This window comes from Panthera tigris, chromosome C1 (genome assembly GCF_018350195.1).
Source record: "Panthera tigris isolate Pti1 chromosome C1, P.tigris_Pti1_mat1.1, whole genome shotgun sequence".
Lineage (NCBI taxonomy): Eukaryota > Metazoa > Chordata > Mammalia > Carnivora > Felidae > Panthera > Panthera tigris.
The window spans coordinates 84,506,450-84,524,286 of record NC_056667.1 but is presented as its reverse complement, the minus strand read 5'-3'; the positions used below and the strand labels follow the sequence as shown (position 1 = coordinate 84,524,286).

The 17,837-nt window shown below is 36.3% G+C and overlaps 1 protein-coding gene across 4 annotated transcripts in view; it reads right to left on the bottom strand.

The window, feature by feature from the left end:
• The window catches only part of AGL (amylo-alpha-1, 6-glucosidase, 4-alpha-glucanotransferase), an 82,513-nt gene extending 66,442 nt beyond the window's left edge, over positions 1 to 16,071 (bottom strand). For all 4 annotated transcript variants that reach the window (XM_042997982.1, XM_042997983.1, XM_042997985.1 and 1 more), the window contains exons 1-2: positions 15,757 to 16,071; positions 15,055 to 15,204 (exon numbers count right to left, since the gene is read on the bottom strand). In XM_042997982.1, the coding sequence (XP_042853916.1) occupies positions 15,055 to 15,136 (82 nt within the window). In that variant the 5' untranslated portion in view covers positions 15,137 to 15,204; positions 15,757 to 16,071. The remainder of the gene's footprint in view (positions 1 to 15,054; positions 15,205 to 15,756) is intronic.
• Positions 16,072 to 17,837: the final 1,766 nt, after the last annotated feature.

Sequence of the window (17,837 nt, the reverse complement as noted above, 5' to 3'; positions counted from 1 at the left end):
AACACAGAACTGTCCCTCTCCTCTGTATTGTCCCTCTCCTCTCCTCCTGGAAATTGATTCCTATTTGCATGGCTACTTTGGGATATGCAAGTTCTTTTTTTTTTTTTTTCCTTTTTAATAACATGTCTTCAAGTTTATTGAGAGTACTTTTAGAAAATTAGGATAGCTTTAAAGTGAAAAACAAAATGAAATTTTACCGAACTTGGAATCTTTCTAATTCCAGAACAGTTAACATACAGTGTTACATTATTTTCACATGTACAATATAGTGATTCAACAATTCTATATATTACTCATTGCTCATCATGATAAGTGCATTTTTTAAAATATATATATATATTTAAAAAAAATTTTTTTAACGTTTATTTATTTTTGAGACAGAGACAGACAGAGCATGAACGGGGGAGGGGCAGAGAGAGGGAGACACAGAATCTGAAACAGGCTCCAGGCTCTGAGCCATCAGCCCAGAGCCTGACGTGGGGCTGGAACTCACGGATCACGAGATTGTGACCTGAGCTGAAGTCGGACGCTTAACCAACTGAGCCACCCAGGCGCCCCTAAAATATATTTTTTAAAGTTTATTTATTTTCAGAGAGAGGCAGAGACTGAGAGAGCAAGTAGGGGAAGGGCAGAGAGAGAGAGGGAGAGAGAGGGTCAAGCAAGCTCCATGCTCAACATGGAGCCTGATGCAGAGCTCGATCCCATGACTGCGAGATTATGACCTGAACCAGAACCAAGAGTCGGATGCTCAACCAACTGAACCATCTAGGTGCCCCATGTATTCTTAATCCCCTTCACCTATTTCACCCATCCCCTTACCCACCTTCACTCTAATAACCATCAATTTGTTCTCTGTACTTAAGAATCTGTTTTTAATTTCTCTTTTTTTCTTTGTTATGCTTCTTAAATACCACATAGAGTGAAATCACATGGTATTTGTCTTTCTCTGACTGACTTATTTCACTTAGGATTATATTCTCTAGATCCATCCATGTTGTTGCAAATGGCAAAATTTTGTTACTTTTAATGGTTGAGTAATATTTCATTATATACGGTATCTTCCTTATCAATCTATTGATGGACACTTGGGCTGCTTCCATAATTTGGCTACTGTAAATAGTGCTACAATAAATATACGTGTGCATGAATCTTTTCAAATTAGTGTTTTTATATTCTTTGGGTAAATATTCAGTAGAGGAATTCTGGATCATATGGTAGTTCTATTTTTCATTTTTTGAGGAACCTCCATACTGTTTTCCACCATGTCTACACTAGTTTGCATCCTCATGTTTTAGTATTTAAGTATTTTTTGGAATTCTGAGGGCCAAAACATTCCCAGTTTTGCCTAAGTTAGGCTATTTCTATTAAAATGTATCTGAGACATCTATAATGTATTGCAAGTATTTTGCCATGGGAGGCAAAAAAAAAAAAATTAACACATTACAGTCATAATTTTACTATAAAATAAAATTACGGTTGATTCTGGGAAGATTTTATATCTTGATACCAGAATGTGAAAATTCTGACTACAGTAAAGTCTGTTAGAAATATAAAGCAAATAACAGTATACTTATGATGAGCACTGAGTAATGTATAGAATTGTTGAATCACTATTGTACACCTGAAACTAATATAACATTGTATATTAACTATATGGAATTAAAATTAAAAAACCTAATAAAAAAAGAAATATAAGGCTTAGAAATTTTAATCATGAAGATAACAATTCAATTAATGATGGGCAATAATAACCAATGAAGGCAGGAAAATTTAGTTCTGATGATTATAATCTTTAAGCTTAAGGAAATTAAAAAATATTTTATTTTACTTTTTATTTATTTTCGAAGAACTGACATACAATGTTGTATTACTTTCAGGTGTACAACATAGTGATTCAACAATTCTACACATTACCCAGTGCTTACCACAGTAAGTGTGGTCACCATACAATGTTATTACAGTATTATTGACTATATTTCCCACACTGTACTCTTCATCTCTGTGATTTATTAATTTTAAAACTGGAATTTTTTACCTCTTAAGAAACTTTTTGAGAAGAAGCATACTAATATCTATATTTTTAATGCTCAATTTATGAAACATCTAACAAAGTATAAAAAATTATGTCATGTGTGCATACTATGTATAGGAAACAAAATAGACAATGATCTCTGCCCTTGTGGAGCTTGAGTTCTAAAGGGGGAAGGCAGCCATTAAACAATGAACATGATAAATAAGTAAGAAACAACTGTATATCAGGGAAGGATAAATGCTAAGAGAAGAAAGAAAAATCAGAGCAGTGTAAGGAAAATGGGGATAAAGGAGCGATGGTGGGGAGGCAGTAGCAATTTTTAGTATTACAAAGTTGACGAGCTAGAGAAAAGTTAGGGAGTTATTAGCCACATGGCTATTCATGGTCGTCCATGGAAAGAATTGACCAAGCAGAGGAAACCAAGAAGACTTGGGGTGGAAGCAAGCTTGGTGATTCCAGAAATAAGAAGAAACTCAGTATGTGTGGACTGGAATAAGCTCGGGGAGAAGTAGTACAATACAAGGAAAGAAAGGTAACAGGGGGGCCGGATCATGGTCTTGTAGGCCACAGTAAGAATTTGGTTTCTTCTCTGAATGAAATGAGGAGCCAATGAACAGTTTTGATCAGAGAAGTCACATGACCTAACTTGTGTATTAAATCACTTTGTATATTATATCACTCTGATTATATCATTCTGATTATGTCTGCTTCTGGCCATAATGGAGTAAGTGGTATTAGATTTGTCCTCTGCTGAGAAACTAGAAGAAATAAATGAGACAACTGTTTTCAGAAATAAGGAGTGAAGGACTGTGATGCCGAAGAGAATGGTGATTCCTATGAATTCTCTAGCTTTAAACTAGGAGAACTTTCTGTGCTGTGACACAGGAAGCAGAAATAGTAGTCTGAATTGAGGAGACAGAGATTAGAATTTGAGGATGGTGAAGAAACTATAATTTTCAGGGCAGAGTATGGTGCAGAAGAAACCATGCAAAGAAAAAGCTCTAGAAAATTACCAAGGGTCATCTTGAGTCTGCCTGAATACCAGGCTCACACGAGTAGTGTTTGAATCCATGAGGCTGGGCAAAGAACAACTACTAGGAACTATCAATTGACCAATTCCCAGAACTCACTCAGGCCTGGGAGACATTATAATTTTCAGAGTGAAGAGACTTCGTTGAACACCTGTTGTATTCAAAAGATTCATGTCTTATGTAGCAAGGCTAATATAGTCCTAGAGTAAAAACTACTATACCTATCCTGTCAAAGCTTAAAACAGCCGCAAAAGGGGGGTGCTTGGGTGGCTCAGCTGGTTGGGCATCAGACTCTTGATTTTGGCTCAGGTCATGGTCTCACAATTCATGGGATTGAGCCCCACGTTAAGAGGCTCTCTTAATCCTCAAAAGGATTAAGCTGATCCACAGATAATGTAAATGCCAAAATAAAAGACATCACTTCTATTTTTGGGGGGGGCACAAAAAAGGTGGTTTTACTAAAACACAGGGATAGGACCTATGGGCAGAAAGAGCTGTCAGGGCATCACTCCTTTGAAGGAAGACAAAAAAATCCAGAGATATAGCAACAGAACATTTATAATGTCCAGCATTCAATACAAAACTGCTAAACAGAAAGAGGAAATGACAGCCTTGATGACACAGGTATCTACAGTAAGGCATTCCACACAGAGGAAACAGAAGATGTAAAGGACCTGAGACTTCTGCTTCTGGCAAAGATGGAATGAATAACAGGGATTGGATTTATGCTGTTCCTTGAAACTTGAAAGAAGAAACCAAGAAAAACCAGAAAACATATATGAGTTTTCAAGCCTACACATCAGGCCACAAAGTACAGTGATGCCTAAGAGACAGAAAATAAACAATGTGAAGCCTATAACTGCCCCTTCTTACTACCTTGAAAGAATGTCCAGGTTGAGGCACAAGGAGGAGAAACCCAGGCAGAGCTCAGCTAACTTCCTAAGCTGAGAAGATAGAGTTAAGAATCTGTTGAGACCAAAGCAGCTAGTTTATAGATAAGAGTAGTTAGTGAGGAGGAGAAAAGTGCCCAAAGACAGAACTCCAGAGATTTGCAGCAGGTCTCCCTTCTGCACTTTGCAGAGTACTGATCAGTGCATGTCTGTGACCAGGAATAGTGCTTGGTTAGAAAAATCAAGTGCCAGATTGGAAAAACTCATAATTCATGAGGCATTGGGTAGAAAATTCAGGGGATATTGCTTTAGGAGTAGAGAACAAAGAGCCCTACACAGGTCATAAACTAGCTTAACAAATCATAAAAGTATAACTAAAAAGTATTAAGATATTTCCAAGTAACTTAACTTCATTCCAAAACAAAGACAAAAAAATTTATAAGAATCCAAAACCACCCAGCATTTTTGGTAAAACTCAATAAGGTAAAACTCATAATGACTGGCATCCAAACAAAGATTATAAGACACACAAAGAAGCAAGAAAACCGAACCCATAACAAAGAAAATAATCAATTAATGAAAACTGACCAAGGAATGACATAGATGTTGAACTAGCAGATAAGGAACGACATCAGTTATCATAACTGTATGCCATATGCTCAAAAAGTTATGTCAATACATGGAAAATATTAAAAAACAAAACAAAACAAAAGATCCAAATCAAATTTAAAAATGAAAACTACGAGGTCTGAGATGAAAAATGGAATAGATGGTGAGACATGGCAGAAAAAAAGATTAGTAAATTTCAAGACACAGGAATAGAAATATGGAAAATGAGGGCACCTGGGTGGCTCAGTTGGGTAAGCCTTCAACTTTGGCTCAGGTCATGATCTCGTGGTTTATGAGTTTGAGTCCCGCATCGGGCTCTGTGCTGGAAGCTCCAGAGCCGGGAGTCTACTTCAGATTCTGTCTCTCCCTCTCTCTGCAACCTCCCCTGCTCATGGTCTGTCTCTCTCTCAAAAATAAACAAACATTAAAAAACCCCCACAAATATGCAAAATGAAACCAACAGAGAAAAAAGAATCTAAAAAATTGAAAAAGCATCACTGATCTGTGGAACAATTCAAGTGGCCTAATATATAGGTAATTTGAGTCCTCAAAGAAGAAGAAAGGGGAGATATCAAGTATTTAAAGAAATAACGGGTAAAAAAAAAAAAACCCAAATGTGATAAAAACAACAGATTTATAGATACAAAGAAGTTCAATAAGTCCCCAATCAAGAAACATCACACTATGAAACATCAAAGTCAAATTGCTCAAAACCAGTTGACAAAGAGACTATCTTAAAAGTAGCCAGAGGGGAGGAAAATGTCACAGTAAGTTCAGAGGAACAATGATAAAGATGATAGCAGATTTCTCATGGGAAACAACAAAAGCAAGAAGACAGTGGAACAGTATCTTTAAAGGTATAGTTGATCCTTAGACAATATGGGATTGAACTGCACAGGTCTAATTACACTTTTTTTTTTTTATAGTACAGTCCTATAAATGTAAAATTTCTCTTATCATTTTTAAAAAAAGTTTATTTTTTTGAGAGAGAGAGAGCATGAGCAGGGGAGAGGCAGAGAGATGGGGACAGAGGATCCAAGTGGGCTGTGTGCTGACAGCAGCGAGCCAATGCAGGGCTTAAACTCACAAACCATGAGATCATGGCCTGAGCTGAAGTCAGATGCTTAACTAGTTGAGCCACCCAGGTGCCCCTCCTTATGATTTTCTTAATAACATTCTCTTTTCACTAGCTTACTTACTGTAAGATTACAACATATAATACATATACATACTATGTTTCATCTGTAAGGCTTCTGGTCAACAGTAGGCTATTAATAGTTAAGTTTTAGGGGAGTCTAAAGTTATACTTGGATTTTTGGCTGCATGAGGGGTCAGTGCCTCTACTCTCTGCATTATAAGGTCAACGGTAACTTAAAGAAGAAAACTATCAGCCTAGAATTCTATACCCGGTGAAAATATCTTTCAAAAATAAAAGTGATCAAAGCCAGGTTTTTCTTTTCTTTTCTTATTTTTTTTTTTAAGTTTTATTTATTTAAGTAATCTCTACACTCACTGTGGGGCTTGAAGTCACACTCCTGGGACCAAGAGTCATGCATGTGCTCCTCCAACTGAGCCAGTCAGGTGCCCCAGACCTCACAGTGTTAGAGAAAGACGTTACAAATAAGCAAGGGGAAAGCTACAACAAACCCTGTTGTGGTGGATATGAAGCACACACATCATCATGAACTGCTATTTAAATATACATAATGAATGCCAGTTTGATTCCAAGCAAATCCTGAAATGCAGAACATGCAGATATGTCATGTCACATCATTTCTAAAATTGCTCTAGTAGAAGTAAATTCTCACAATGATGTTCAACAGATGGTAAATTCTACACCACAGTATTAAATACTGGATAAGCTAGTCTTTATGAGCAAAATATCTCAACAAAAGACATTGGGAGAATGATGGACTCTTTCAACTTACTGTAATCCAATCAAACACCTCTACCTTTGCCTAGATAAATACGAATACTCTGGCATACTGCAGTATGGATAACGTGAGAGATGGAAGTTCTAGGAATTCCTGCAAAAAATTATAATTTAGTGATAAGTCCTGCTAACCATATTTTTGGATTGTACTAAATAATGAATATAAATTTTTCATAGCAAATGGTTTTAGCAAGTAAGAAACAAATTATCCAAATGGTATTATTAAGTAACTGCAAAAATCCAGGGACTCACTTCTATTTCTCACATTGTACAGTGAAACTTATACTTTCTTTTCCAAGTAGCTATATATACAAATTTTTCTATAATTGGCATAAATATTCTATGAATATAATAAGGCTTATGTTTGACTTAATAATTTCATATAGACATGTATTTTCTTAAGAATTAATCAGTGATGTAAACATAGGCTATATTCATAACAGCTTCATTTATTATAATTAAATAAACTGACAACAAATTAAATATCTAATGATTGGAAATGATTAGATAAGTTGTGGTACAAAAATGGTATTATGTAAGCTAGAATATTACAAAGTCATTATAAGTCATGTTATCAAAATATATTTAATAACATAGCTACTTTTATTCTGTTTTGTCAATTTTATGCATCTATATAGATCTATTGAAATCTTTTCTAGATGGCTTCCCAGGGGACATTTAAAGAAGATTTAATATCTATTCTTGTCAAACTGTTCCAAAAATAGAAATAGAAGGAAAACTTCCAAACTCATTCTACAAAGCCAGCATTACCTTGCTTCCAAAACCAGAAAAAGACCTCACTAAAAAGGAGAATTACAGGCCAATATCCCTGATAAACATGGATGCAAAAATTGTCAACAAGATATTAGCAAATCATTCCTAAGTATTTTATTGTTTTTGGTGTAATTGCAAATGGGACAGATTCCTTGATTTCTTTTTCTGCTTCATTATTGGTGTATAGAAATGCAAAGGATTTCTGCATGTTGACTTCATATCCTGTACTTTTCTGAATTCATGTATTAGTTCACAGTACATTAAAAGAATTATTTACCAGGGCTGGTTCAATATTTGCAACTCAATCACCATGATACACCACATTAATAAAAGAAAGGATAAGAACTGTACAATCCTGTCAATAGATGCAGAAAAAGCATTTGACAAAATACAGCATCCACTCTCAATAAAAACCCTCAACAAAGTAGGGATAGAGCAAACATACCTCAACATTATGAAGGTCATATATGAAAGACCCACAGCTAATATCATCCTCAATGGGGAAAAACTGAGAGCCTTTCCTCTGTGGTCAGGAACAAGACCAGGATGTCCACTCTCACCATTACTACTTAACATAGTATTGGAAGTCCTAGCCTCAGCAATCAGACAACAAAAAGAAATAAAACGCATTCATCTTAGCAAGGAAGAAGTCAAACTCACTATTTGCAGATGACATGATACTCTGTAGAAAGCCCAAAAAACTCCACCAAATAATTGCTAGAACTAATACATGAATTCAGAAAAGTATAGGATATGAAGTCAATATGCAGAAATCCTTTGGATTTCTATACACCAATAATGAAGCAGCAGAAAAAGAAATCAAGGAATCTATCCCATTTGCAACTGCACCAAAAACAATAAGATACCTAGGAATAAACCTAACTAAAAAGGTAAAAGATCTGTACTTCGAAAACTATAGACTACTTATGAAAGAAATTGAAGAGGACACAAAGAAACGGAAAAGCATTCCATGCTCATCGACTAGAACACTGTTAACATGTCTATACTATCCAAAGTAATCTACACATTTAATGCAATACCTACCAAAATACCACCAGCATTTTTCACAGAGCTAGAACAAATAATCCTAAAATTTGTACAGAACCACAAAAGACCCCTAATAGCCAAAGCAATTCTGAAAAAGCAAAACAAAACTGGATGCACCAGGATTCTGGATTTCAAGCTATATTACCAAGCTGTAGTCATCAAGACAGTATAGTATTGGCACAAAATCAGACACATAGATTAATGGAACAGAATAGAAAATCCAGAAATGGAACCACAAGAATATGGTAAACTTATCTTTGACAAAGCAGGAAAGACTATCCAATGGAATACAGTCTCTTCAACAAATAGTGCTGGGAAAACTGGATGGTGATATGCAGAAGAATGAAACATGTACCTCAGTGTTTATAGCAGCATTATCAACAATAGCCAAACTATGGAGAGAGCCCAAATGTCCATTGACTGATTAACGGATAAAGAAGATGTGGTATAAAAAACACACTGCTCTACTGACTGAGTCAGCCAGGTGCCCCTACACACTTGTGTAATTTTATAATTGGGTGAACATCATTTTATTTTATTTTAATTAATTAATTAATTAAAATTTACATCCAAATTAGTTAGCATATAGTGCAACAATGATTTCAGGAGTGGATTCCTTAGTTCCCCTTACCCATTTAGCCCATCCCCCCTCCCATAACCCCTCCAGCAACCCTCAGTTTGTTCTCCATATTTATGAGTCTCTTCTGTTTTGTCCCCCTCCCTGTTTTTATATTATTTTTGTTTCCCTTCCCTTATGTTCATCTGTTTTGTCTCTTAAAGTCCTCATATGAGTGAAGTCATATGATTTTTGTCTTTCTCTGACTAATTTCACTTAGCATAATAACCTCCAGTTCCATCCACATAGTTGCAAATGGCAAGATTTCATTCTTTTTGATTGCAGAGTAATACTCCATTGTATATATATACCACATCTTCTTTATGCATTCATCCATCGATGGACATTTGGGCTCTTTCCATACTTTGGCTATCGTTGATACTGTTGCTATAAACATTGGGGTGCATGTGTCCCTTTGAAACAGCACACCTGTATCCCGTGGATGAATGCCTAGTAGTGCAATTGCTGTGTCATAAGGTAGTTCTAATTTTTAGTTTTTTGAGGAACCTCCATACTGTTTTCCAGAGTGGCTGCACCAGCTTGCATTCCCAGGGTAAACATCATTTTAAAGTTAGAGGTACAATTATGAAGAAATAGATGGAGAAATAATTGCTCAAAGAATTGAAACATGAAATTTTAATACTCAGTGATTGTGAGAATCATAAATATCTACATCTCTAAAATAACGATTAAACTTACTATAGAAGATGTAGTATCATTTTGAACAGGTAAAAACATCAGAGATTAGCTGTCTGAGCATATTTAAACAACCTGCCCCCTGTTCAGTTTATGCAAATATTTTTTTTATCATTACACAAGGATTCAGAGAACATGTAGTACAAAGGTTAAAACTCATCCAAAATCCCAAAACAGTATTTGGATCAGTGGTATACCCTCAGAAAAAAAATTGACAAGCATTCTCTAAACATAAATATTTATTTATTTACAGAATATACACGTATGATGATTTAATAGATTATATAAATCACAAAACACAAAAATGGGATAAGATGTAAATAAATAATATTTTAAATAACTAATTTTACCTATTAGTGGATGGAAAATATCTTTTAGTTCTCACTAAAAATTAATATTGATAATATCTGTCAGTGAAAGCAATGTGATTAAAGAAATTTCATTAATTTTAAGTCTTGGTTTAATATTTTATGATAAAGTAATTCAAATATTCCAAGTTCTGTTTATTGATATTTGGTTTAATTGCATCAGACCTGAAAAAATAAAACACAAAGATATCCAAATTCAAATGGAAAAAGTTCTTAGTGACTATGTTTACTAATCCATGACATTAACTTTTCAACCCCACTCACAAATTATGTAAAGATTTTTGTTGAAATGTGCTAGTAAATATATATTTTCCTTGTTATAAGCAATGGTTTTTATAAGCTAATAAGATATTCTATAGTTATATATTAAATAGATGATTTGAAAAACAACCAAAATCCTTTATTGGAAAGATTTTAAACAGATTGGAAAATTTTGTTATCAATTTTTTAAAAAGGGTAAGTATTTATTTTTATGGCTAAAATCATATGATGGAAGTGTTACTAAAATACATACGCAAAATGCTCTTGCTATACAGTAAGGGTCAGCAAACCATATCCAGCCTGTTTCTATAAATAAAGTTTTATTGGAACACATTCATTTATGTGTTGTTTATGTTTGCTTTCATGATATAATGGCAGAGCTGAGTAATTGCAAAAGAAATGGCCCGCAAAGCTGAAATATTTGCTATCTGAACTTTTAGAGGAAAAAATGTGCTCAACTCTGCTCTATGGTATCAATTTTCACCAAAAAGTAGTTAACTTTCTCACTCATGTTTACCTCACAGTTAAATTGTGTTTCCTTTTTCAGAAAATATTTTCTAAGTATCATACTATTGAAAGCTACATGTCATTCCTGAAAAGGACAAATCTCAAACAGCAAATTTCAAACACTTTCTAACTCATTTTTCAGTTTGACAATATCCTGAGGTAAAAGAGGCATTTATGATGATTGTACCTTTTGTTATGAAATATTGTAAAGACTCTACTATTTAAGGAATTATAACTTGTATATCTACTTAACCTGGATTAGGTAAAATTGTAACCCATGGCAACATACCACAAACAAACCAGTGATGGTGTGACTATGAACCCCTTCAAGACCTACAACCTCTGCTATTTTCTCAGAATATGTCTTTTTTGTTTATAACTTATTTGATACATAAACTGAAAGCATCAATGTCAATTTATATGTTAGCAAAATTTAAATGCTTTAAAAAAATCTTTTTTTATTACAGTTATTTATTTTTTAGTAATCTCTACACTCAATGTGGGGCTCGAACTCACAACCCTGAGACCAAGAGTTGCATGCTTTTCTGAATGAGCCAGCCAGGTGCCCCCAAATGTAATTAATTTTTGAAAACAAAAACAGATGAAAGAAAAAAAAGAGAAAAGAAAAATCCTGTTCTTTCTATGTTCTACTAGATAGATCAGGGCATAGCCCCAAGAGTATATAGCTACTCTGTAGATGTCCAGTACAAGTCTCTGAAACTAAAATTTTTATATACAGTAAATGAAACATTAGAATACCTAGACTATGTCAGATTCCATAATGACTCACTCGGTTTGCTAAAATTAGCTTAGGTCACAGCAGTACATAGTGTGGCTATCTTATTCCTCATAGAACAGTAGGAATACCTTACTCAGATTAGCCATTTCCCTCTTGCAGGCAACTAGTAAAGTGAGTGATTAAACTATTACTATGAAGTAAATTTTTCCATCTTGTTCCATCTACTAAGTTTATATAAGCTCAAGCTCCTAATTAAGAAACTTTTATAAGTATTTTCTTAAAAAAAGGGTAAAAGTTGAAATTTAACCAACCTATATAAAAATGGAACTCCAGGTTCAGCAAAAACTGACTTTGTTCATTATTCTGCCACTGAATGAAATAGGAAATACAGGGAAAGGCTATGATTTGGCTAGAAAAAAATTTTTTTGGTCTTGCTGAGTTAGAAGAGTCTATAGAGATATTAGCCTCGAAAATGAGGAGGAATCCTTTCTTAGGGAAAAGTGAAAAGAAAAACGAAGAGAGACTTGGTGATCAATTAAATATGAAAGAACCAAAAACTGCCAGAGTTTTTCTTCACATCTAATTGTTCACTAAGTCCTATGAATTTTAAAATGTCTCATACTCTGGGGCGCCTGGGTGGCTCAGTTGGTTAAGCGTCCATCCCACTCTTGCCTTCTGTTCAGGTCATGATTTTGGGGTTTGCAAGACTGAGCTATGTGCTGGCAGCACAGAGCCTGCTTGGGATTCTCTCTCTCTCTGTCTCTCTCTCTCTCTCTGCACCTACTCCCCCCCACCCCCCCCATAAATAAATAAACATTTTAAAAAAATATTGTAAAAGGGGTGCCTGGGTGGCTCAGTTGAGTGTCTGACTTCAGCTCAGGTCATGATCTCGCAGTCCATGAGTTTGAGCCCCACATCAGGCTCTTGTGCTGACAGCTCAGAGCTTGGAGCCTGCTTTGGATTCTGTGCCTCCTCCTCTCTCTGCTCCTCCCCCATTCATGCTGTTTCTCTCTCTCTCTCTCTCTCTCTCTCTCTCCCTCTCTCTCAAAAATAAACATTAAAATAATAATAATAATAATAATAAATAAAATAAAAGTAAAATAAAATGTCTTGAACTCTATTACCTTTTTTGACTCCAATGTAGTTCAACCCTTATTTTTAACAGATGTGTTTTCAAAATAGCCTTCTTAATGATTTATCTCCAATGTCCCTTCATCTTTCACATTTTAATTATCGTCTATAGTAATATGATCACCTCATTACTGCACACAAAAAAATTGACGTGTTCCCATTTATATCATTTGGTTGAATTTACTGGTTTTAACTAGATTTACAGACTCAGTCACATCATTCTTATTTTATAAACCCTTCATAGCTCCTTCTTCAAATAGTTTGGCTGAATTTAACACTTTTTGCTAGCTTTAACTAGTGTTTTAGTAATGAATCAGCAAGGATTTAATGGCTGTTATACATTGTACTAGGTTTATAATACTTTCCCTATTCTCACAGATCTTAAACTAGTTGGATGCTATAAGATCAATAAACTTTGAGACACTGCTCCATCATTCAGTACTTAATTGTTCTGTGCCTATTGTGTGATTGGAAATCAAAGAAAGAAAATAACAAAAAAATTAAGAAAAGACCTCATGGAGGAGGTAGAATTTTAGCTGAAGGTAGGCAATACACAAAATGATAGTAAAGGGATTTAATGGATATAGAGGAATCTGATGGGGGTGAAGGTGTCAGGAGAGCTATGAGAAAATCCAGGGGAGAGGGAATTGACAGGGGAATTGTAAAGATGTAGGACACTAATAATGGGGAACAATGAGATGCAACCTTGGCTAGTGAAGGTGGATTCTATTAGAGAATGTCTTGGAAGCCCCGCAGAGGCATTTAAATTTGACTTTATATACAGACACCAATTAATAAAAAGAAAGAGATGGCATAAAAGATTATTCTAGCATCCATGTTTAGGCATACGGAAGAGATAGGCAAACAGAGACATTTGGAAAGAAATTACAGGGCTTAAAGGGAGATTGCAGGTAAAGAGAAGAAACTGTCAAAGGTGAGTACAAAGTTTCTGGCCTTGGAAACTATAAAAATGGAGACATCACTAAAATAAACAGGATGGGAAACAAAGAAGGTTTGAGAATGGGGAGTAGGAGACGGTTTGGGACATGTTAGATAGATGTAAGCATATCAAGTGGAGCTATCCCAAGGCTATTCTATAGCGTAATACTGGATGAAGCCAAGAATCCAGTGCAAAAATAGATAGGTATAGTGATCTATCAATGCCTTGCACCTGTTTAGGATTTTAAAGCCATATAGTATTAATTTTGAGCTTCAACATCCAGGAAGGTAGAAGAACAGAAATTAACACCTTCATTTCGCAAATAAATTAATGTTTAGAATTCATGTGACTTGCCCAAAGTCAAAGAAGTTGTTAGCAGGAAAGCCAAGAAAATTCTAGTTCCTTACTCATGCCATTATACTCCTGGCTTTTAAGAAGCAAGCAAAATTCAAGGCTCTTCTTCCAAAAAGAGCCATCAGCATGGAGGCAACAAGTGAGGCCATGAGAATGTATAATTCTTTGAGGGCAGAAGAAGAGAAGAAGAAAAGATCTCTTGCAGATAGATACAATTAATTAAAATAAGGAAGGAAGACAGCTCAGCAACAGATACCACCAAGTAGACAGAAGCACTCAAGAGGGTAGGAAAAAAATCAAAACCAGGAAAGTGCCGAGTCAGGAAAGCCAAAAATGGAGTAAGTACTCAGTGATCCTAAATGCCAAAGTTGGAAGAAGGTGATTTGGCATGGAGGTAACACATTTGACGGTCGATTTGTTTTTCTTCAAAAATGTAACTCTTGAGATATTGAGGGGGAAAATCCCTCAATGTGTACTATCAACATCTATCTGTTGCACTATTAAAGGGGGCTGCATTTTATTTTTCATACATTAAAACTTCCACTTCACAAGTTACAGTAACACAAAAAAGTGTGAAAGTTTTCAATGTTAAAAAATTATAAAGTCTAAAGAATAAGCTCAAATATATTTCAACATAACCTGATCAGTTTTTTAAATTTTTATTTGAGAGGCTTTTGATATATATAAATAACAGTTTGCTTTTTTCTGTGACCTATTTTACTAAATCAAAGTTTCAATAAAGGAAAAAAATGAGGGCTATGAAAAAGCAAAACTATAGATATCCTCCAAATAAAATTACATATGAAATAATTTACCAAGTTTTATAATAATTAATAGAAATAATATGGTAAATTTCTTGATCATATATGCAACTTCTGTCTTAAGTGGAAGCATGGAAAGAAAAGTGAACTATTTTACCCTCCTAACATGACAAATATAACATTTTCAACTTTATAACTAAAATCAACTTTCGTTAGTGATATTGTTAAAATATGGCACTGTCTTTGCACTAATTGAGTTTAGAAAAGTCTTTGGAAATTTTACCTGTCTTAAAGTTTTAAAAAATTAGCATGACAATAGATTAAAAATTTAAAAGACACAGCTAATCAAACAACTTGCTACTGACCTTGTTCAAGTCTGAAGAGGGTCTTTTCCAGCTTTTCCATTTCGTTCAGAAGTAAAATTCTAATTTGTTTACTGTGTCCCATTTTGGCTTTTAGAAGATTTGAAATCTTTCAGAAGAATTAAAAGAACTCCAAAATCGAATGAGTTACCCCTATGAAACAAAAAGGAATTAAGATCAAGAAAATAACTATTACCTTTAATTCCTCAAGGCTGACAGCCGCACTTACATGTTCTAAATGTGTTTTAACCTTAGCAAAGCAAAAAGAATGAATCCTATAAAGAAGACCTGAGAAGGTAAATAGTTGTTTCCTCCCTTAGAGAACAATAGGACCAAAGCAAAACTATTGTATTATAGATTCTTACAATTAAAACAAAAAACAAAACTGAATTATTCTCAGAGAAAAGCAATACGTTTTGGAAAGCCTGGATTTGGGTGGGGGGGAAAATTCCCGGTCCCAAGCCAAAGGGCTTTGAAGACTACAAACGGCACTTCTGCTTACAAGAGATTAGTCTGCTCAAAGATAACAGGTGGGAGAGCTCCCCATTCCCAAATTCGGGTTGGAAGCCACCAATGGGGAGATGAGAATAGAAGGAAGCAGTTGTTGCCCCTGGAATAGCTGCTGCAGACATAGGATGTACAGACGGAGCTATAGATAGAAAGAACCCATTTCCCTGAGAGGCCAGCGGCATTCCTAGCACTTACACGGAGCAAGTTATACGTGCAGCTTCTGGGACACTGCAGGACCCGCGACTCTGGTGTTGGAGTCGGGGGAGGAGACGGGAAGGAAAGCAAACGGGGAAAGGCAGGCTGCCCAGGCGCAAAAAGCAGCCCCAGACAAGGAGGGCCGGGCGCCGTGAAGGGCAAAGGGCGGGGCGGCGGCAGCCGGGCCAGGGATAAGGCCGTTGTGTGAATGGCAGAGAGCTTCTCCGTGACTCCGCCTCGCGCTGGTCCCGGAGAAGACCCTCGACCCACCGGGCCTCAAGTTCCCCACACGCCCGGGTGGGAGCTGACAGGTCCCCTCGCCCACTTCCGGGAGGTTCCTCACCCTGCTCTCCGCGACCGCTAGTCTCGCGAGACTGCGGTCAGCGGGGCCGGGGTCCGGGAGGCGGCTGGGGCCCAGGCAGCGAGCAGCTTTTGGTTTTCGGCGCGAGGGAGGTGCGAGGTCGGGAGTGTGCACTTTCTTTACCAGCCTGCGACCTCGTGGTTGAACATTAAAATGCTACGGTAGAAGGCTGCCAGCTAGATTGAGCTGCGTATGTCACAGGGTCGTTTTGTGGACCGGCTGAATGGTGGGAGGCGAGAGACCTGGCTTCCTGTGCTTTTTCTACCACGATGTGTTTTGTGTCTTTGTTTTGATTTTTTTTTTTTTTAATTTTAACGTGGCCTAAGTTTACGTGGCCTAAACTCTCTGAATCTTGATTTCCCCGTGTCTAAAGTAAGGGGCCGTCTACAATCTCAGACATTCCATCCTTCGTGTGTCTACCACCTCTAGTGCTAACACAGGGCACATCTTGAATGCAGACACGGAACTACTAGGTAGGTGAAATGTGGCCAGTTTGCAAACAATTGAGGGTGCAAATACCGCTTGTACAACGTCTGGTTGTATCTGATGTACACTGCATAGACCTGAAGAGCATATGCGATTAAGGATCTATATTGGCTGCACATATTTCAGGCCAGAAATTTAGGATCTGGTACAGATGTCTAAGGAGATTTTATGCCTGAGGAAAAGAAACCCCTTCTAGAGTTTTTTGAGGACACCTAGAGATCATGAGAAAAAAGACATGAGTGCAGAGAAAGATCTTGCTTTCTTTATTGTGGAAATAATGTAGATCCAACAACAATGGTTAAAAACTAAAGATACTGAAATGTTTGTTTCAGTAGATTTCCGAGAATGGCTAGTTGCAAGTGGTCCAAAACTGAGTTTGGGTATCTGTAGTTCATTTACTCATTCAACTAGTATTTATTGAGCACCTAGGATTTGCCAGGCATGGAAGTGAATCAAAGTCACTGCCCTCATGGAACTCTTACATTTTGTTGGTGGGAGGCAGATAAATAAATAAGATAAATAAATTATATAAGATAACAAAAGGTTGTAGGAAGTGGGAAGCATAGAAGAGTCAGGAAAAGGAAGTTTGCAATTGTAAATACAATAGTCAGTAAAGGACTTACTGGTGAGTTGACATCTGATCCCAGTCAGAGAAAGAGCAAAGAGGATATCCAGGGTAGAGGGTTACATACAGAGGTACAGAAAGTTCAAAGGCCATGAGGTAGGAGCACCCTTGTGGATTTAAGGAGGCCACTATAGCTGAGTGAAGAGAGTGGTAAGAGATTAGGATAGATAAAGGTGGGGGGGGGGGCTTGACAGCCAGATCTTGTAAGGCTTTGTAGGCCATTGCAAGGATTTGGGCTTTTAATATGGGCAAAAGAGACGTTGGAGCATTTTGAAAAGAGGAGTGACCTCATCTGATAGACCTTTTAAAGGATTACCTTGCAACTTTATGGAAAATAGCTAAATAAACTGGAGGGTGTGGTGAGGAAGGAAGTGAGACCAGTTAAGCAGTTATTTCAATTAACCAAGATACAATGATGTTGGGTGTGTGTGTGTGTGTGTGTGTGTGTGTGTGTGTAAAGAAGGTATAGCAATGAAGGTGGTGAGAAGTTGTTGAATTATGGATCTATTTTGAAAGTAGAGCTTATACTGATGATGAGAAAGTAGTGTTCTTCAATTTGTAAGTCACATTGAGGATTGTAAATCATACCCATTGAGGGTTATAAAAGTA